This window comes from Labeo rohita, chromosome 7 (assembly GCF_022985175.1).
Source record: "Labeo rohita strain BAU-BD-2019 chromosome 7, IGBB_LRoh.1.0, whole genome shotgun sequence".
Lineage (NCBI taxonomy): Eukaryota > Metazoa > Chordata > Actinopteri > Cypriniformes > Cyprinidae > Labeo > Labeo rohita.
The window spans coordinates 51,762,037-51,782,598 of record NC_066875.1 but is presented as its reverse complement, the minus strand read 5'-3'; the positions used below and the strand labels follow the sequence as shown (position 1 = coordinate 51,782,598).

General features: G+C 35.9%; 2 protein-coding genes across 4 annotated transcripts; one reads left to right on the top strand and one right to left on the bottom strand.

Moving 5' to 3' along the window:
• The first annotated feature begins 651 nt into the window (after window positions 1-651).
• LOC127168151 (uncharacterized) lies at window positions 652-19,738 on the top strand. Of its 2 annotated transcripts, XM_051114741.1 has the most exons (15): window positions 652-769; window positions 879-1,158; window positions 1,647-1,786; window positions 2,194-2,282; window positions 2,355-2,451; window positions 10,733-10,807; window positions 11,146-11,184; window positions 12,371-12,629; window positions 14,730-14,777; window positions 16,783-16,928; window positions 17,374-17,653; window positions 17,762-17,901; window positions 18,767-18,858; window positions 18,934-19,036; window positions 19,177-19,738. In XM_051114741.1, the coding sequence occupies exons 2-15, from the start codon at window positions 971-973 to the stop codon at window positions 19,200-19,202; spliced, it is 1,722 nt and encodes a 573-aa protein (XP_050970698.1). In that variant the 5' UTR covers window positions 652-769; window positions 879-970; the 3' UTR covers window positions 19,203-19,738. The 2 variants fall into 2 exon arrangements, with proteins under 2 accessions (XP_050970698.1, XP_050970699.1); XM_051114742.1 differs by lacking the exon at window positions 14,730-14,777.
• LOC127168153 (fucolectin-1) lies at window positions 2,576-6,062 on the bottom strand. Of its 2 annotated transcripts, XM_051114746.1 has the most exons (7): window positions 5,938-6,033; window positions 5,764-5,802; window positions 5,194-5,473; window positions 4,962-5,104; window positions 4,340-4,422; window positions 3,701-3,801; window positions 2,576-3,436 (listed from the first exon to the last, which is right to left on the bottom strand). In XM_051114746.1, the coding sequence occupies exons 1-7, from the start codon at window positions 5,969-5,971 to the stop codon at window positions 3,415-3,417; spliced, it is 702 nt and encodes a 233-aa protein (XP_050970703.1). In that variant the 5' UTR covers window positions 5,972-6,033; the 3' UTR covers window positions 2,576-3,414. The 2 variants fall into 2 exon arrangements, with proteins under 2 accessions (XP_050970703.1, XP_050970702.1); XM_051114745.1 differs by having other exon boundaries at window positions 5,764-6,062.
• Window positions 19,739-20,562: the final 824 nt, after the last annotated feature.

The window sequence follows — 20,562 nt, the reverse complement described above, 5'->3', positions numbered from 1 at the left end:
TACTTTGACCCTTGTACATTAGTAAATAATCCATCAAATGAATCTGGCATTGACTGCTTTACATAACAAATGTAACACAATTTGGATGCTTATTTGCCTTTAACAAATGTTTTTTTTTCTTAAATTGTTTTGTCCTTGAACATCTTTTACACAGGGCTGTTTTCTGTTCGGGTGCAGACAGATGGCGCTAAAGGTAAAGCAACATTTTAAGGCACCTGTTTGTTTATTTTAAAATACGCACACATTATACATTTACTTAGCAACAGTTGTCTAAGTAAGCTTTCTGTATTATGCAATAAAAACAACAATGTATTTAAGTCATTTATATATCATTTTTACAAATGATGAACGTGCCCAGATGTCCCCAAATATGTCAGTTTTGTCAGATTTAGTACCAAAATAATTAATAGTTAAACTGTCCCACAGAGAATTCAGCATTGCTTAACTGATACCTAATGTGTTAGAGTAAATCAATTAGTGTTACAATGTAAATTAACACTTTTAAACAACTAAATTAACAAAGTTAAAACAACAAAAAAGACATTGTAAAAGTCATGACATAATATTGAAATCACACACAAAGCACCCATGTATTATCCCTCATGAACAAATATAAGATCTGATGTTAGCGTAAGTGCATGCATGTTGTCACTTTAACGCCACAATCAGTCAAATTTCACAAGCTCCGTTAAAAGACTTTTGGCCCTTTCCGCCTTCCATAGAATTATGCACGATTGCAGCGTTCAGATTAGAATGGTCGTAGCATTGTGTAAGTAATCATATGGTCGCTTCCACTGGAATGTAAAGCTATTTTTAAATGGAAAATAATGCAGTGGAGTGAAATGAGCACTATCATCAAATTCATTTGCCCTTTCCAGAAAATCTGGCACGAAAAGGAATTGCCGCACAGTCCACAATATTCGGTGATCTCATAGCACACCGCGCCATCGATGGTGGGAAGGATATCTCAATGACTTCTAGTTCCTGTGCCGCAACCTATCTGGAGGCTAGACCTTGGTGGAGGCTGGATCTCCAGGCTGAGTTTCGAGTGAGTATCGTGGTCGTCACTTACAGAGAAGACTGCTGTCCAGACAATAGGAGAGATTTTGAGATTCGCTTCGGCAGCTCTCTGCAGGACAATGGAAACACCAATCCCAGGTGAGGCGCCTCAGCGTGAGCATTTCATGTATCGGTTTCTCAGTTAAGGTTTAGTAGCCTACACGAATGAATACATTAGATTAGCTACAGCAAGGCCAAGCTAAAATGGAACCAGATCACGGAAGAATAATTTAATGCATATTATGAGAGAATAGAAAAGCACTAGATTATTAATGTGACTTTACGTTTGTGCGACCACTAGTCACCTAGCCGGGAAAGTTTCAACTGATTGTGAAAGATGAAAAAAGGAAATCTTATCCAGTGTTGGGTCCAATGCATTACTCAATAATTATTAAATAGTGTAACTGAATTACTATTCACTTGAAAAAGAAATTGCTCCCATTTTTCCTGTGATTTAATTACAGTTACTATTGATGTAACCTTCAAGTTCCTGAAATAAGCGCCTATGTAATTTAATAGATTTATTTGTGTATTGTAAACAAAGTAAAAGACTGTCTGAATGTGTGTGTGCGTGTGTAATCTTGTAGCTGTGCTGCGATCTCAAGTGATGCAGTGGCCAACAGCGTCACCTATTCCTGCTCTGATCGGAAGGGACAATACGTAAACATCCTGCTTAATGGACTCTTTAAGGCCATCTTTGTGTGTGAGGTGGAAGTGTACGAGTCAGGTGATCAAACGCAACTCAAATAAATCATTCATTAGATTTTTTTTTCTTGTTCTTCTTCTGTTTTCTATGATTGTTTTCAGTTCAGATGCACCTGTCGGCTGCTTGTGAGTGTTTCAGATTCATGATCATAAAACGGTTTTATGTAATGGCTCCTGCTTACAGTTTTGTAGACAAACAAAAACGGTTAAAACTACATTTTTAATATGCAAGATGTAAATTGTTACAGTTGTTACTATTTTCATTTTATTCTTAATGTGTCTTGTCGATTTAGTTTAATATTGTTTTACTTTTTCAGACTTTAATTTTTAATTGTGGTATTTAAGAGTGTCCCCCAGTTATATTAGTTTTTTTTTTTTTTTTTTTTTTTTTTTAAATAACAAAGTGAACAGAATGATTGTATTTTCTAGATTATTTTGCACGATCGTTTATGAAGATAACGTTTAACTCAAACGCTAATTTGACCGACCCCACAGTAAAGGACAACTTGCTTAAAGAGGTGAGAACGTGATGTTTGTCTCTTATCGCATCCTTAAGCATCGATATAATATTAATGAATCGTTCATTGCAGTTGAAGTCAGCGCTGACTTGGAGAGGAAACACTTATGTGACGCTGAGCTGGTCTCAACCCCCTGCAAAAGTGGTGATGCAAAATCAGCATGAAAACGGTTAGTCTGCTCCTAAAATCAGTAATTTAGAGTGAATCTTTAGGAGAAACGCTGTAAAATGCCTCAGTGATGTGGTTAATGATCAGGAACACCTGAAGCTCAGTGATTTTCATTTCTAGATCACTGCTGAAGCAGATTTCTGGAGCCTTTCTGAGGAGAAACAGCCATCATAAGTTTCATTTTAATTATATTATATTCATCATCACTAAGTTACTGCAAAATGCCAGACTGTGCTGTTTTTATCAGTTCTCTGATGCATGAATTATCATGAAGATAAAAATACATCTTTTTTGATTAAATTATTTTTATTAAATTATTATTATTATTTTTCCAGAAGTAGTAAGATCTTCACTCTTGTTTTTGCTTAATTTGGATCAGGCGTGACGTCTTCTCAACTATAATTTTCTATTATATGCATAGGACTTAAGTGTTTAAAGTTTAGTATAGAGAGAAAGAGAGTCCTTTAGTAAAGGCTTTTTTTTGTAGTTAACACAGTAACATTCATACATTTTGTGTTTTCAAAGTTAAAACAAGGCAGCTCAGACAATCATGGTCATATTTCAGTTGTACTGGATGAATAAAGTAATATCATTATTGAACATTCAAAGAACACAATACAACATCACTTTAACACAGGGCTTTAATGAACATTGTATTGTAATAAATTAACTGCAGGAAAGACAAAACCAGTAAAATAAATATGTTTGCATTGTCAGTAGTTATCGGTGAATGAGAATATTGATGAAATAGCCATGTGTTCACTGATGAAATGAAAATATAATACACATACTGTATGTACACTGATACATTCAGTTAAGTACTTATGCATATTTATAAATAATGTTTCAAACCAATTTTATGTACAATATAATGAACATGTCAACAGCAGAAATCAATGAATTATAAAAAAAATAATAATAATAAATGAACGTCTGCTTGAATGATTCAGTCTGTGGTTCCAGATTAACGTTTATTACCACAAGTCCTGTAAATAAAACATAAATATTGGGATGATCATAATCTCCAGCATGTTCTGAATAGCCTATTGAGCTTCAGTGGAAGTGTGATTTATCATGATTCCTTTAATTAACTGCATATCAAATTATTTATTCAGTAATATATACAATAACTTTTCCATACTGCAAAATATATAGTTACCAGAGTCTATGTAAGAAAGTATAAACAGATGTCAACACATACAGTCAAAAAACAAACCTACCCTGTACTAGCATAACCTATATGCACTTACCTTGTTGTTTTTTTGTTGTCTTGTGTCACTGCCCCATAGGGGGGTCTCGACCAGGACAGTTTAACGTCAGAAACCGAACCTAACCCCAGAGCGGACTGCAGCTAAAACACACCAAAAGTTATTCAAGCGGGTTTCATTTAGTGCAACCAGACTGACATCAAGTTCTGACCAATAATTAGCACAAAACGTAAATGTCCACAATATTATCATGTACCGCAAAAGCTCAGCAACATACACAAGGCTTTTTCCGTACCAAAAATACATATTTTACAGTCACTGTTATGCAGATTGATCATAAATGCAGCTAAAAGTCTTCTTACCAGTGGTCATCCTTCACAAAACGTAACATCTAACACAGTTAGATCATTGTAGCCCATTTCAGTGGGGAAAAAAAAAAAAAATGTGGATTTGGCAGCCCTGCATACAACATGAGCTGCAGGAGTCAGATTTGACTGACCAATCATTCAGAGTAAGGAGAGGGGACTGACAAGACCGTGCTGGAGGATTTGCTGCTCAACAGATCTTGAGCTCACTGACAAAAATTTGATCTTGTAAGACAGAGTTACTGGGTTTGGTCTTTTAAAAACAGCGTCTTAAGGCATTAAGGGTATTAAGTGTTTTAGAATGGCCCTTTCTTACCTGATTGAGAAATGTGTTGTTTACCGCAGCTGTGTTACCGCTGGAGCTTAATTTCATCCTCAGAAACACTTTTTTCCTATAAGCTGGAAAATGCGAAACAAGCACGTCAAACAAAGAAATAAACATGGTTAGCAGAGGTGACTTTGACTTGATGCTTTCAGTTGCAGGAGGGCCAGTTTAACACATTAGAATGCAGATCTTGGCCACTTACGTCTGATAAATGGCCTAGTGGGACGGCGGTAACTTAAGCAGAATTTCGGGGGTAAAAAATATCCATCACCTGGATATATGTAGCGATATATGAAGCACAGCTAGCACATAGGCCACTTTGAAGCAAATTTGCGAACTTTAACCCGATGCAAATTTGGCAATGGGAAATCCTGTGCCCTTGAGATGTTCCAAATCGCTGGGAAAACTCATCGGTAATTACAATAAGATTCCTATAAAAACGCAGATTTCACTCATGTTCAAGTTGGTCATGCGAATTCGACTAACAGGTAAATGTTGTCATTCTGAGCTGTTTAATACAACAACTGCGTATAAAAATAGACCTATTTTTTCACGTGAGATTTCACTAATGTGACCGCACCTTTACAATCTAGAATTAGGTGTCAGAAATGACCTGTTCCATAAACCTCCACCTCACACAGCGTGAGAAACGTCTGGATGTTAGGAAGGTACATGTTTACATAACGGCCTCCCATTCCGCCGCAACCGAAGCTGACAGTACCGCCTGGTGGAACACGTGAAGTAACGACAGCGCATCTGCAGAAAGAAATGGAGAAACCACGACACAATCAGGTGACCTGCTGAAATCCGGTTCTCCGCGTTCATAACTGTTTTCGTAACTTCACCTGGGATTGTCGTTACCGTTGTTCACCAGAGAGTTTCCGATGCGGATCTCTACTCCAGTCATGCGCTCCGAACAGCAGTCGGCTCTGTTGGTGATGACCACTTTGTAAATGTAGTAATAATCCAGCAGATCCAGCCTCCACCACTGGTTGAGCTGGCTTAATGTGATGGAGCAGAATGAGGCTTCACCTGGAGCGTATCTGATGCCATCGATGGCTCTGGCCGCTCCCCAGTGGAAATATGTGGTCGACTGTACAGCCGTTCCTTTTAATGCCAAATTCTCTTAAACCATATAAAGAGACAGAGGGTCAAGACTCAAGTGTGTATAGTTTCAATATGTTCCATTCGGGCTGCAATATTACATTCCAATCCAAAATGCTACATTAAAATCCAAAGTTGTATGTTATTATTATTTTAATGGATCTGCTGCGCTTAGATGAACTAACAGTGAACAGTTGTACTTTATTAACCAACATTAATAAATATTAATAAATTCTGTGAGCTGTGGTTAATATTAGTTAATGCATTATCTAATGTTAACTAAATGGACATTAGTTACAAGAACTTTTTACCTTCAAAGTTTTCTGTACTGCCTTGAATGGAAGAGACACCTGTTACAAAAACACTATTGAGTTTCCATTGCTTTCTGGGAAGTTGTTGCATTTGTTTCTAGAAATATTTGCAAAATGAATAGCTAAACAGCATCTGCAATTTTACATCATCTGACAGGTGTCATTTATACTCACCCAAAAGTAAAAACAGGTAACCGAGTCCATCCATCTTCTTTTTTAAAGCCCATTAACCAGACACCTGTGATGGTCAGATATGATGAGAGTGTTTCTCCTTCTGCTCTCTCTCTTCTACCATCCATCCCTCTTTTTATTTGTTTTTCTCTTAGCAGCTCGAGTCTCCACCCATAGGAAACTCTCACTGGCAGCTTGCTGAATATATTTCACACATCATAGGACCTCCAGAATTGCTTTTCTCAGCACACCTTCACTTTTCAGGTCAAGTCTGATTTACTAAACAAATCTTGCAAAATGAAAATGAGGACTTTGAGGACTTTTTTCTAGGCGCCAAAAAGGTGCACTCAGATTCATTTTCATAGTGTTTTTCTTTCGATGCTTGTCCAAATCCATCTAAATTACTTATATATGAGTCAAAGAAAACACTGACATTATGAAGTTTGGAAAGTTTCACCTATTCTTGAGTTTCATTGTTATTGTTAGTTCAAAATAAGATCAGTTCCTGAAAGGAATCATCTAAACATGAACATTGTTTGTACAGTGTTGTGTTGTATATGAGGCATTTTCTTTAATCAGTCAAGTAGTTTATACTGAATGTGAAAAATGATTGCTGTAAAGTATAATAAAATGAATGTGGAACATCTGAATAAAAACAATGGGATAAACAGACTAGAAAATCTTGTGTGATTAATCATATTTCTTGTAGCTTTAACTTGTTAGTAATTTATGATGATGATTAAAATTACCCTAATAAGTAGTTTGTATTGTGTGTTGAATGTGTTTGTTTATCAGAGTCCAGATCATTAACAACATCTGTATTTCAGAATGTATTTCCAGTCTCACACATTGATAATCAGCATTTGTTTACACTGAGCAGTTATTTTCCTTTTATGTTCTGTGTTTACCCTTTTTTATTACTTTGCTAGGTTGCGTCCAGCAGAATGTGTTTTGGTCGCTAGTGGAAAATTGATTAATCATTGAAGAATCACTGATCAGGGATTTCTGAGGTAAACTTAAGATATTCACTTATCGGACATTGTGTCGAATAGAATAAAAAGGTGTTGGAAATTCTTGGGACTAATATGCAAAACACCAAGAACATTGTGTGAAAGTAGAGCTGTAGAATCTTTCTGTTGTTCTTTGCCCAGTCACGTCAGTATCTTCTGCTTTAAATTTGTACTGGCATGTTAAACATAGCAGATGAAAACACAGAACTTTAGGTCATGTGTCCTTTTTTCCACTCCATCAGTCCTATCACTGATCATTTCCATGTTGTTTTGTGTGTATTTGAATTATCTCAGGCAGCATGTAAATCCGAAGTGCCACAGCTGTCCATCACCTGCTCAAACCTCAAACAATAGGCCGTCACTTGATAAAGATCTCAATCTGTACACATTTTTGGCCGTTTTGTGTTAAACGCAGACATCAGTGCCACTGTAAGCTATTAGTGTTTAGAAAGACACATTTTTTTTGTGACATGAAATCTTTTTTTGTGAGGCCAATAAATCCTTGTTTTCAATCCCACAATCAGTTTCAGATGCAAAAGAGAGCTAATCTGTAAAACAATGTAAAACATTGCTGGAGCATCTGCTGACACTACCAGATTTATTTTTAATATATTTACATACAATAATTTTATACATGTAAACAAAATAACATTTTAGCTATAGGCCTACTTGTACATCTAATTCAATGATTTGCAGAATCAAGTGCAAAAAAAAAAAAAAAAAAACAAAAAAACATATTCACAAACAAATTTAACAGTAGAATTGATGGGCGAGTCTTAAGAAGTTAATTTGGAATCCTACAAAAAAAAAACCTTCAGCCATGACCTGAAAGTCATTAGCACAGTCATTTGCACACAACAGCCAGACACAGCCAGTGAGGACAAGACAAAGTTCACCTGTTCGTTGTTTTCTAAGAAAGCATCTTCCAGGAACGTCAATGTAAATGTGTAGGTAAATGTTCACATGGATTAGCTGGCCAAATGAGGATGAGTTTCACAGGGACCTTGTGATCATGCTGCATTTGTCCAGTAGTGTCCAGTACAACAAAACAATTGATTACAATTTTAAGATGATTAAGAACATTTATTGAATATTGTAAAATATTTGTTAAAAACACAGTATGTGTGTTGTCAGTCACAGTTCACACACATAATGTCTGTCTTTATTTCGAATGAATGAATGAATAAATAAATGGAATACAGTGCAACAGAATACAACTTATTTTCCATATTCGCGTAGTTCCAGCATCTACCAGCAGAGGCTGCAAGGCACTCACTAACCTGCTGCAAGATTGCACTGTACTGTAGTGTTCACAAATTACTTGGTGGTCAGTTTACAAGATGCAAGACAGTGCGTTTTAAAGTTGTAGAATACAATAGGGTATAAAGCAGAATGTGATGTTTTTTTTTCCCCATCAAGATGTTTCATCTTAGGACAGCAGGACTCAAAGGTGTAACTTTGGTTTGAGAAAGGGGAGCTTTGTTGGAGAAATGTATTTAGTGCCAAATGTGATCCACACGCAAATAGTAAGGTAAACTGGCATACACACGCAATGAGACAGCCAATCCTACAGTGTTTTCTCTACATTCCCAGTGTCACCACAGGATTTTGTGAGGCTGCAGTGGGTGCACATTGGTTCCTCTAGGGGGTTCAGGGGGTATGTCCCCATAAGAAAATTCTCAATAACCAAATATTTAATTATTTTAACTTATCTTGTAATAAATGTCATCTCAGTTCTAATTTCTAAGTATAAATTATCATATGCAGTAAAAGACAACAACACTCAAGCACTATAAAAGGTTTTGCTACAAACTCAGCTGACTGGCTTCTCTCCTGTATGATTTCTCTCCAGACCTTAGAACTGTACATGAATTATGAGCTTCTAGATTGTTTGACCTCCTAACTGAAGATCTTTTCACAAATTGAACATAAAAACAGTATAAAAAAAATAGGCTAAACAACACAGTTCTTTCTTAGTCATATTAAATTAAAAAAATAAGTGCAGCCATAATCAAAGTAGGCTAGGCTACTCTCTCAATATTTGAAGTGCAAATAGAGGCCAAATTTTTCAAGCATAATACAAAGCTATAGACAACGCCAGGGGTGGACTGGAATAAAATTTCAAGCTGGGAAATCTCACATCGTCCAGGCCCATACACCCTACAACAAATTTTGAAACCACAGACAACAATATTGTTTCTATGGCCATCATCATCACATAAAGAGTTTAACTCTTTAAATACACAAAAATAATTAACCCTGACATCACTCTGTCTCTCATGTGTATGTTTATTTTTTTCACTAATGTTCTGTCACCTATTCATCAACACATCTCCACCTTGTTGCAAAACAATCACCACATTGTAATTTGTTTGCACATAGTACACAATTATTTTAGAATTTTTTTAAATAAAGTATTACATTAGGACCATGTGTTATTGTCCATGAGTTAACATGAATATATCTTTATAGAAAATCTTAATATGGAACATGTTTTTTTTTTTTGCGCATGGGTCATGTTTTGTCCTAAGGAAAAATAACCATGGTTTTATTAGGTCAAGGGTAAAAGCATAGTAACTATGTTTTTGGCAGATGGATTACCGTTTGTATAACCAGAGTTTTACTACAAATGCCATGGTAAAACTATACAGTGTAGCAAAACCATTGTTAATTTGTGGTTATTAACATGGCAGAACAGCTTTTTTGAATAAGTGCTATTGGTCTTAAGTCGGGCTTGTAACCCAAATGTCGCTGGTTCGATTCCCGCACCTGCAGGAATTGAAGGTGGAAAAGAGCGCTGTTCATTCACAATCCCCACCTTCAATTCTTGCTGGTGCGGGTTTGTGAATGAACAGTGCTCTTTCCACCTTCAATACCATGACTGAAGACCCCTTGAGCAAGGCACTGAACCCCCAATTGCTCCCCGGGCGCTGGAGAAATGGCTGCACTTGCCCACTGCTCCGGGTGTGTTTTCACAGTGTGTGTGTGCGTGTGTGTTCACTTCTCACTGCTGTGTGTGCACTAGTAATGGGTTAAATGCAGAGGACCAAATATGGGTCACCATACTTTACAATACGTCGTCACTTCACTTCACTTCCATTTACTTCATTTCAATGATTTACGAAAATATAACCTAAATACGTGGTCTTCTGTGATATTCGGAACAGTGGTAAATTCTGTTACATTCGGCTAATGTAAGTTTGTTACGAGCGTAGTCTATGAAGTTATGAAGTAATATAACAATAATAATATACAATAATAATAATAATAAAACACTGATCTAGCTTATACTTTAAACTTGACGCTGTATAGGTACTGCAACTATTGCTTAAATTGCATAAAATGAAATTGTCAATTCATGACAACATCCAATGTGCCTTTAAAAGGCCAAATGCTTAATTCAGAAATAATTTATTATTGTAGTAGTAAGATTCTAATATTATTATTTAAAAAAAAAAAAAAAAAAAATTTTTAGACCACTCATCGTAATGTGACGTCACCTTTTATAGCGCTTCTAATGTGGTCAAAATAGATAAATAAATACGGTAAAGGAGTACCGTGTTCATTCAACAGTTTACAGGGACTTTTTTCTAAGTCCTAATAAATCTTAGAATTATTTCATGACAGGACATAAGGCCATTTTAAACTTAAATGTGGAAATTATCATATAATTTAAATGACATCCTAACAGAAGTGGTATGTAAAGTTGAACTAATCTCTCTCTCTCTCTCTCTCTCTCTCTCTCTCTCTCTCTCTCTCGGTAATATCGTTCATTCAAACATCCTCAGCTGAAAGCAGAACGAATCAAGAAGCGCTTGATATGAACATGAGGGTTTTCTGCAGGATCCTGTCACTTCTCCTGGGTAAGTAAAATGTACAAACAACTTCAGTGTGTCTATCTTAGTGATTCCAACTTTTTTCTTTTACTACTGTGCTTTCTTTACTACTGTTACTAAGTTTTTTTTTCTTACCCTACATAAAAATGTAATGTAAGTACATAGAGTGTACCTAGAGTGTACATTTTAGTACTTTAATAGTAGACAAATTTGTACCTTCTGCAAAGGTACCACCCCAGTGACAGCTTTTGTACCTATTTTTCTGAGAGTGTTTCCTCATAGTTTTAAGCATACATCATTTAACAAATGTACTCAGTGGTTCGATTTAAAACTGAATATCATTCTGTGTTTCTCATTTCTTTTAGGGGTTTTCTCAGTTCAAATAAAGGCGCATGGAACAGAAGGTTAGATTTCGTGACACGTAATAAGACTATTGAGACTATTATTTAATTGACTCTAACCACAATCGTAAACACTTGTTTTCTTCATTCAAACATCATACTTTTATCTTTTACAAATTTAAAACTAATTTCATTTATTTATTACAGTGTTGGTGTGTTTTATTATTCTTTAACAGATTTATAATATCAGCTATACACGCTCCTGTTTACAGTCATTGGTGCTTTTTAAATAATATACCTGTACTTTGACTAAATATTTGACTGTGCCTTATACGTGCACAGATAGTCCGGATGAGACATGTAAAACATCCACAGTTCATTTGGTTTTACGTGCCATTTAGGGTTTATCTAAAATAAGTTAATTCAAATAATAGAGCTGCACTTTCCACTAACACAGACAACACAGGGATTGATCATGAATATCTATAGTTGCTACTCAGTGCTTTAAACCAAAAGTCTATCTGCATTTGTTGTTGGTGGTGTTTTTTTTTTTTTTTTTTTTTTTTTTTTTTTAATCGTCTAGCTATGTGATGCCTAAATGTCCCAAATTGGTAATCTAAGCATAAACTACTCGCAATAATCTAAATAATCTACACGCTTCTTGTGAAGCGAAAATCTGTGTGTTTGTAAGAAACATATCCATAATTAGGACATTTTCAATTCAAACCGTTGTTTCGGAAACAAACAAACAAACAAACAAACAAACAAACAAAAAAGGAGTCCATAATCTGTTATAGCGCTTCCTCCTGTAAAAAAAAGTCGTGTGGTCTCAATCAGGTGAGATATATGTACACATCAAGCACCATTTACAAGTGAAAATAGTCCAAAAGAGTCATCATTAATTAAAACATAAATCATGCTAATATACTGATTTGCTGCTCAAGAAACATTTAAAAAGTAACAGTTCAAATGAACAGCATTTATTGGAAAAATCTTTTATACATCTTTATTGTCATTTTCGATCTGTTTATTAAAGAATCAATTTCTTATCCTTTTTTATTGGTTTGATGACTTGTCATAAATGTAAAACACTCTAAACCTATATTCATATAATTTTTCACACATTATTTCAAAGATTCACAGAAACTCATGTTCATACTACAATATTACACGTAAAATTCCAGTCAGAATGGAAATGAATAATTAATTGTAATTGCAAATAATGTTTTCTCTTAAAAACATTTTTCAGTGAACATTGCAGGATGGGGCATAGCCAATCAATCGACATTATTTACGAGCTGGTATGCCCAAAACGCAGTAGATGGAAAAAACTACACCTGTAGTCACACTGAATCACAAAGTGATCCGTGGTGGACACTGGATCTGCTGAAGACGTACAGCGTGAACAGAGTGACCATCACTAACAGACCCGACTGCTGTGGCAGCAGGATAAACGGGACAGAAATTCGGGTTGGAAACGATTCTTCAGATGTTTTCAGCAACCCAGTGTAAGTGATATCCTTATATACAGAGTTTTTTTTTTTCTTCTTTTCATAACTATAGGCAGGTGTTTAGACTATGTCAATATTAATATAAGGCCACAAAATAAAATAAAATCTATGAAGAAAGCAGACTTCACCGGAATTTGCTGAAGGAATCCAAAATAAGTCGCTTTACTAAAGTTAAGGGTCTGACTGATTCAGCTCTTGCCTGTCATTGTTACTAAAAAAGCGGTTCATAAGCAATTTGCTCGTTAGATGAGCTGTATGTTTTGCATCTAGCGCGGACAACCCAATACTACGACGTTTCGCATATTTGCAGTACAACAAGGTCTTTTTTTATTCCATCACACTCAATACAGACTGCGAATTCATATTCACAGCACAGGTAAATTAATATTTATTTTTGCAGTGGAAACGATTGATGCAGGAAACCCTGGTTTACATACCTGATTAAACATGTTAAAGATCAGATTGTTGACGTTGTTAGCTTTTTTTTAAAATGGCAGCAAAAGCACGAAACGACGTCTTCTTTAGTCATCACAGAATGAATTACAGTTATCGCCGTCTACAATCAATTGCACTAAACATTGTTCCAAACATCCTGTTGGTTGTATTACTTTAAAATCTAATGATATAAAAAATGTAAAGATTATACACTGAAGAAAACACATAGGCCTGTTGGTATGCCAAGATGCCTTGAATGGTTAGGAGAACCTCACGTTGACACCGTTTCTCTCTGAAGCGTCACACAGACAAGAAGGATAGGTACACACAGCAAAGCTTTATTTTCTTTGTGTAATAATAATGTTTCATTGGCAAATGACAAATAATTTCTGTAATTTTACAGAAAAAACTTTTCTGTAAAATTGCAACTTATATTGCAAAACATCATGTATGGTACATAAATTGCCAGTCGTGTGTTCAGGCAACAAGCAACCCAGCAAGCAATAGTCGTCATTTCAACGTCTAGTTTAACTATAGACCCGATATAGTCCGGCTATTTGTAACCCACTTCTAGACCAAATAATCTCGAATTTAGTTACATATCATTTTTTGGCAAAATACTTGTGAGATATATGATATTTCATCATGTAAGCAAAGTCAACAGCGTTTACAAGGTGTTTGGTTTTATTTCTATATATATATATATATATATATATATATATATTTATAGTCTATTGTAGGTCTATGTTTAGACGTCTATTAAATTTTCACTGACAGCCCAATGACAACCTTATTTTAGCCTAGACGTCTAGGCTGTGTTTCAACGGCTAATATACGTTTTTTAGACCAAAAATTGCTTGCTGGGAATTGCGCTCCTACTAATCAATTATTTCTACTAAAGGGGACCCCCAGGAAATATAAATATTAAAATACACACAGTGTTGTCAATGAAAGAAAAAAAAAAATGTAATGTTGTATTCAATAATGTATAAAAATAAATTAAGGAAAAGAGCTAAGACTACAGAATACCAGAGACGTGTCACACATCTCGTATAGTTTTGAATGGGGAAAAAAGCAACGCTCATGCAGTCATTTTTGATTTTATACAAAACCTAATATTAAGTGACTTACATTTTAGGAACACTGTTGTCTGATTGTGCTATATTTCGTCAACAAAAATAGTTCCAAACAAAATCACAGCTGAGCTGCTGTGCATCTAGTCTTTGACACAGCGCTGTTTCGTTTATGAATGAATCTACTTTTTTGAATCGATTGAATTAATTATTCCGTCACAAATACTTTCACTTAATGCCACCTACTGGCCTTTTCAGTTTCATTTTTAAAACATAAATTGAGTCATTTGAATCGTTTAATATTTCAAAACATTAATCTCATAACATTGTTATTATGAAATGCATTAATGTCACCTCTGAATCTTATCAAATCTGTACATATTCCTTAATGCCACATTTGTGCTCTTCTGTGCTGTGCAAAGGTGAATTATTGTTGCTGATTTCATTTTACTGGTAACTTATTCTTCCTGATTGTATGGTATTGTTTGAATTTAATTTAATTTTTTGTTGAATTACAATTTTTGAAGAAAAAAAAAAAGTGATCAGAAGGTGTTCCTAAGTTTTTTGTTTGTTTGTTTGTTTTTTTCAGTAGGAGCACACAACATACAACATATCTTCAATTTGGCCATAATTGCAGGTGGCTGTCTTAATATCCAAGAAAATGTATAAAATGTGAAATATGAAAAATCTTGCGAATTTGCACTCTATTGCTAATTCGGGTTGCGGTAAAGGCTACAGTTTGTCCGGTCAGAACAATGATGTCTCATTTAGATCATCCAAATTGGTTTTATTGCATGTGCATAGATGTGTGGTTTTGAAAATGTAGAATACAAACATAAGTATGGATATAAATATATACAAAGCACAATGCAATAATAAAGCATTATTAATGCATTTATTAACTTGTATCAGGGTGCACATCCCAGGAGTGATGAATGTGGTGACAAGAACCTCTGTCGGGGGAGTGGAGACTCAACCCAGAGGTGGTGGAGATGACCCAGTGCCCCCTCTGGTTTTTACTGGCAGAAGAGTCCAGTCCTCTGGGGCAGGATGCTCTACACTGTAAAAAACAATTTGTCGAGTCAACTTAAAATAATTTGTAACCTGGCTGCCTTAAAATTTTAAGTACAGTCAACTCAAAAAAAGTTTATTCAACTTGAAATGTTAAATTATACTAAGTGACAAATTAGATATTTGAGTTGAATCAACTTCAAATTTTAAGGCAGCTGAGTTACTTACCCATCTGTTAAGTTTAGCAAACACAAATATCTAAGTTGTTACTTAGTACAACTTAACATTTCAAGTTGAATAAACTTATTTTAGTTGACTGAACTTAAAATTTTAAGCAGCAGGGTAACAAATTTTTTTTAACTCAACAAATTGTGTTTTTTATTTTTTACAGTGTAGCCCATGGCTGGCCAGATCAGTTACTGTATGCCTTTCCCCCAGTACCTTTAATCTTAGCAACTGTTCACAGAGTCCTTCAGGGATGCCACAGGCTACTCCTAGTGGCACCAAATTGGCCGGGGAAGCCCTGGTTTCCAATGATGTACAGGCTCTTAGGAGGGGACCCCTGGAGCCTTCCCAGGAGGATGGATCTCCTCCACCAGTTGGGGGGTCAGATTTGGCACCCGAATCCAGACTGCCTACAGCTCTGTGTCTGGCCTCTGAAGGGCCAGAGCCACTTTTGAGAGCAAGGGACATCTCGACATCTTGGGCGGCGCTCAAAGGCACTCAAGATATATGTGCAGCAGCGAACACATTTTCCAGATATTACAGGATTAATGTGGTTGATTCGGATACCTTTGGAACAGCTGTCCTGTTGGGACCCTCAACTTCTTAAGAGGTAAATAGGACCTCCTTGTGACCTTTTGGTTATAAGTCATCCAGTGTGAAGCACTGCCTCTGGCGGTCAGAAAGAACGAAATAGAACGAGAGTTACGAAGGTAACTGCGGTTCTATGAGTTCTGGATGACCGCCAGAGCTTTCTGTCACTTGGAGTCAGGGTGAGAAGATTACGTAGGGACAGTCGGCAGGAAGTCATGTGGTTAAATAGAGGAGGACCCCGAGTCATCCTGGTCACGAGGGACTTTGTTTGTATTAGATTCGATCTGTGGATCTGCGATGAGATAACAACCAGTGTGAAGCACTGCCCCTGGCGGTCATCCAGAACTCATAGAACTGGAGTTACCTTTGTAACTCTCGTTCCAAACCGAAGTGCTCAAAACTGGCCACTTCAAAGGGCTCTTTGCAATGAAGGATTTCGAAGGGTACAACTGATGGACACTTCGGGCCCCCATGATCCTTTGCGCTGATTCTTTCCATGATGACGGCGACTCCGTGTGGTCACGGGATGATGATGCAGAAGGGCACTTCAAGAAGGAGTTGTTTGGTCCCCCAACGAGTGGTTTGTTTCTAAAAAGACAAGTTTATGATGTTTGTAGTTAACAGATTTGGATGCTTTTAGCCTTACCCTGGAGTTGGTTCCACCTCCACCTATGAATAGCTGCACTTGCATGTCGGAGAGGCGTTTCAAAGATCGCCGCCAAGTGAAATGACTTGTTTTATATTGGGACTTTGATAAAAGAAGAAAATACAAATGAAGAGTACTAATAATGAGCAAATCTTTTGTCTTTCTCCAGATGTGCTGTAGTTTCTACTATTCCAGCCGGAGCTACCTACAGCTACTGGTGTCATGGGATGGAGGGACGTTATGTTAGTGCGAATATTCCTGGAACTTCAAAGATTCTCACTCTTTGTGAATTGGGAGTCTATGTGATTTTTCCAGGTAATTCAGAGCTACTTAACAACCGGGTCTAAACACTTTCTAAGCGATTTTGACTTTTTAAGCTATTGAAATTTCATAAAAGGGGTATTTAATATAGATAGAGACTTTATACAGACTTTATAGACTATAGGAATGTACCCAGAAGATGCTCTCATATGAATGGAGAAACCGCAACGCCTAATTTGGCGGAATAAGTCCCGCCTTCTAAATAATAGAGCCAATCGCCAATGTTGTAACAACGTTTATGGGACAGTCAGTGTCAGATTTGAAGTATGTTATTTAAATGTGATTGTGGCAGTGACAGGCAATTTTTGCGATTTCATGATTTCCCCATTCAGGTAGATAGGAAATGGCCGCTCGAAGAGCAGCTCATACAGATCTGATAGACATGTATTCCTAGATTTAAGAAAGCTTACTGAAACACTTTCTTGACACTATCTTCCAGATAATTTGGCAACAGGTAGAAACGTCACACAGTCATCGACCTATGGCAACTGGTCTGCTGAGCATGCCATTGATTTTAATCCTGGTTTCAGAAAATCATGGTCAGCTTGTTCCTCAACCGCTGGTGGGACTAACCCATGGTGGAGGCTGGATCTGAGTTCTGTGTACCGAGTTAGAAGAGTAGTTGTCACAAACAGATTAGACTGCTGTCCACAACGAATAAACGGAACTGAGATTCGCATTGGAAACTCTTTGGAGAACAACGGCAACAACAATCCCATGTGAGATCCTCCTTCAGTGGCTTTATATCCATACAAATTACTGAAAACACATATGGAAAAAAAAAAAAGACTAGAAGTCTAAATGATGTTTTCTCTGTCTTTCTTTAGATGCGCTGTGATTTCTAGCGTCCCAGGTGGTGTTTCGTCCACTTATGTATGTAACAATATGGAGGGTCGATACGTGAATCTGCTCTTACCTGGAGATTCAAAGATTCTTACTCTGTGTGAGGTGGAAGTCTATGGAGAAGGTCTGATCAAACACAGAAAATCAAGCTATAAAAAAATTAATATCCAAAACCGTTTTCTTACTACTTTGGGCTGCTGATTCCAAAAATAGCTAGTGTCTGTTTTGTTTGAGCAAGTCACAAAATATGATGCTTTTCGTAGGATTTTTGCTTTTGAGAACCGTTCGTAAGTTGAAGAAGTCTTGTATTCTCCTTAATTAGCAGAAAAACACCATAAATGCATGATTCGTGTTTGGATCTGAGCCAGATTACAACTATTTGTTCAATTCTTAACCCATTTTCACGTTTGACATTATTTTATGCGTGGTTACAATTATGGCCAGTGACAGAAGAAAATGCAAACATGAGCCAGATATTTTCTGCTATGTCTGTGAGTGTTTTATAAACATCAACAGAAAATGATAGATGTTGTGAAAAACATGTTCCTTGACATTAAATATTGAGTTTTTGAACATATTTTTTTTGCTCCCATGCAGACTGTAAGTTAAATAATACTTCTTAAATAGCCTACTTATTTTTGTAATTAAAACTAAACTTTGACATATGCTTTTGTTATTTTGATAAGTGCATTAAAGCGAATAGGTTGTTTTTGTTGATATTTACCATCAATTCATTTTACAATAGTTCACTACATAAAAAGCATTTGTATTCGACACTAAACAATGTTCATCCTTATTGCGGGTGAATCTGTATTTAATTTCATCTTATTATATTTGTACATAACCTCTTCATGTTGCACCTGTTTAATATTAAGTGACACATGCAGTTGAACCAAAATGCTGTGGATTATTGTCAAAAACAAAACATGCAATGATAAAATAATGTATTTTGGTATCCTAAAAATGTATGATTATATGTGCCCTTTTAGGTCCTTTATTGGTGAAAACCTTTGTGAAGATCAAGTTGAAGTCCAATTCGAGTCTGTCTGAACCTGAAATGAGAGTTCAGCTCCTGTCACAGGTGAGAGAGGTAAACATACAGAAATCTGAAATCAATTCGCATTGATAGCAGTTTTAAGAGATCTGCTCATTTCAGCTGGAGTCTGCCCTGGCCGATCAAGGGGTTTCTGATGAAGGAGTGACGCTGCAATGGTCTCAGCCGCCCAAACAGGAAGTGATGCAGAAGGAAGCTGTGCCAGGTGAGTGTGTTCATACAAAGTAAATGTTGATTATGAAGTAACAACAAAATAAAATAAAATAAAATAAAATGAATACGCATATATTACAAATGAAATGGAAAATTATGTCTTTATAATATAATGAACCATTTTATTTACAGCTCAGTGTGCTCGAAGAAAGTGGTGATGATGGGGAATACTCTCTTCGGATTACTTTCTTCATTTTTCATTTACATTGCTTTAATAATCGATGTTCCTCACAATTTAAAGGATCTATGTAATGCATTTAATATGATTCATGACACTGAGTCATTCTCACAAAACACATCTTCGGATTCAGACAGTTTATTATTAGTAATTTATCACAGAGCTTAAGTTATTAATTATCGCCCATTAAAGATACTTTAGGTGGAGTATAAGCTGTTATTTGGATGTAATGCATGAGGATTTGTTTTTACGTAAATTTGGCTGTTGGCGCCACACTGCTGTGGTTTATTAAGTAACACATGAATGTTTAGTGTCTCTGTGATTGAAATATTCTCTACGAGAGTTGTGCAAGATTAATTCATCATGTGAAAATAATTAATACATCATGTGAAATACACTACACTTGTATATTACACTGAACAATAAACCAGCCAAACCAGCACCAGGCTGCAATATTTATATAGACTTTTATCATAATCAAAGAGTCACACATGCACATGTGTCGCTTACACAAAACAAATTCTGATACAATAACATTTGGATCAAACACAGGTGATCTGGTCATCCTGTAATCAACTAATTTGTAAAGCAAAATGTCCCTGGTGCATCTGGAAACTTGACATGATATTACAGTGCAGCTGTTCACAGTATGAATCTTTATATGTTTCAGTTATTTGTCACAGCACACTATAAACACTTTTGTCAATCAGAGCAACTCTGAAAATAATCATTGCAAATATGCATTATTTAACGTATCAGACATGTTGTGTTCTCTGGCACATCTGAACAAAACAACTCAATCAATCATCACAGATTCACCAATGCAAATCATATATGAATCATTTTAACATGGCGAATAACTCATTTAGTAAATTAAAATAATAGAATATTTAAAAAAAAAAAAAAAATAAATATCAATTAATCACACAAACTGGTGTTCAAGCCATTGTCTAAAATTTGCAGTAAAATTTAATTTTTAAAATTGCTGTAAGTGATTTCTATGCCCCTAGTTGCATCATTTTTTTTTTCCAAATTGTTTCCTGAACACAAAAAGGGGTTTCTAATATAGAGAGATCTGTTCATGAGCATTAGCTGAACATTTTTGGCTGGACCCTGAAGAAGTATGTGAACAATGTTTGCCCCAAAAAAGCATCCACTTTTTCCCAAAAGACCCTTACGGACCTGTAAATAATAAGTAATGAACTCATTACAGAGCTTTTACAGTCATACATTGTACAACTTAATTAACCCTTTGTTTTGGGCTCTTTCATTAACTGATATACCTTGCCCTCCTGCATCCTCAATGATGGTTTCCACCGGAGGTTGAATCCAGCTCAGAT

Excerpts from the sequence above, each read along its gene's own strand:
- LOC127168151 (XM_051114741.1), top strand. The coding sequence starts at position 971 with ATGACTTCTAGTTCCTGTGCCGCAACCTATCTGGAGGCTAGACCTTGG. Across the intron at positions 12,630-14,729 it reads GATGTTTTCAGCAACCCAGT|TAGGAGCACACAACATACAA; the intron begins GTAAGTGATATC and ends TGTTTTTTTCAG. Across the intron at positions 18,859-18,933 it reads GAGTTCAGCTCCTGTCACAG|CTGGAGTCTGCCCTGGCCGA; the intron begins GTGAGAGAGGTA and ends TGCTCATTTCAG.
- LOC127168153 (XM_051114745.1), bottom strand. The coding sequence starts at position 5,854 with ATGCAACAACTTCCCAGAAAGCAATGGAAACTCAATAGTGTTTTTGTA. Across the intron at positions 4,423-4,961 it reads GGTGGAGGTTTATGGAACAG|CTTATAGGAAAAAAGTGTTT; the intron begins GTCATTTCTGAC and ends CGCATTTTCCAG. Across the intron at positions 3,802-4,339 it reads ACAACACATTTCTCAATCAG|CTGCAGTCCGCTCTGGGGTT; the intron begins GTAAGAAAGGGC and ends GGTGTGTTTTAG.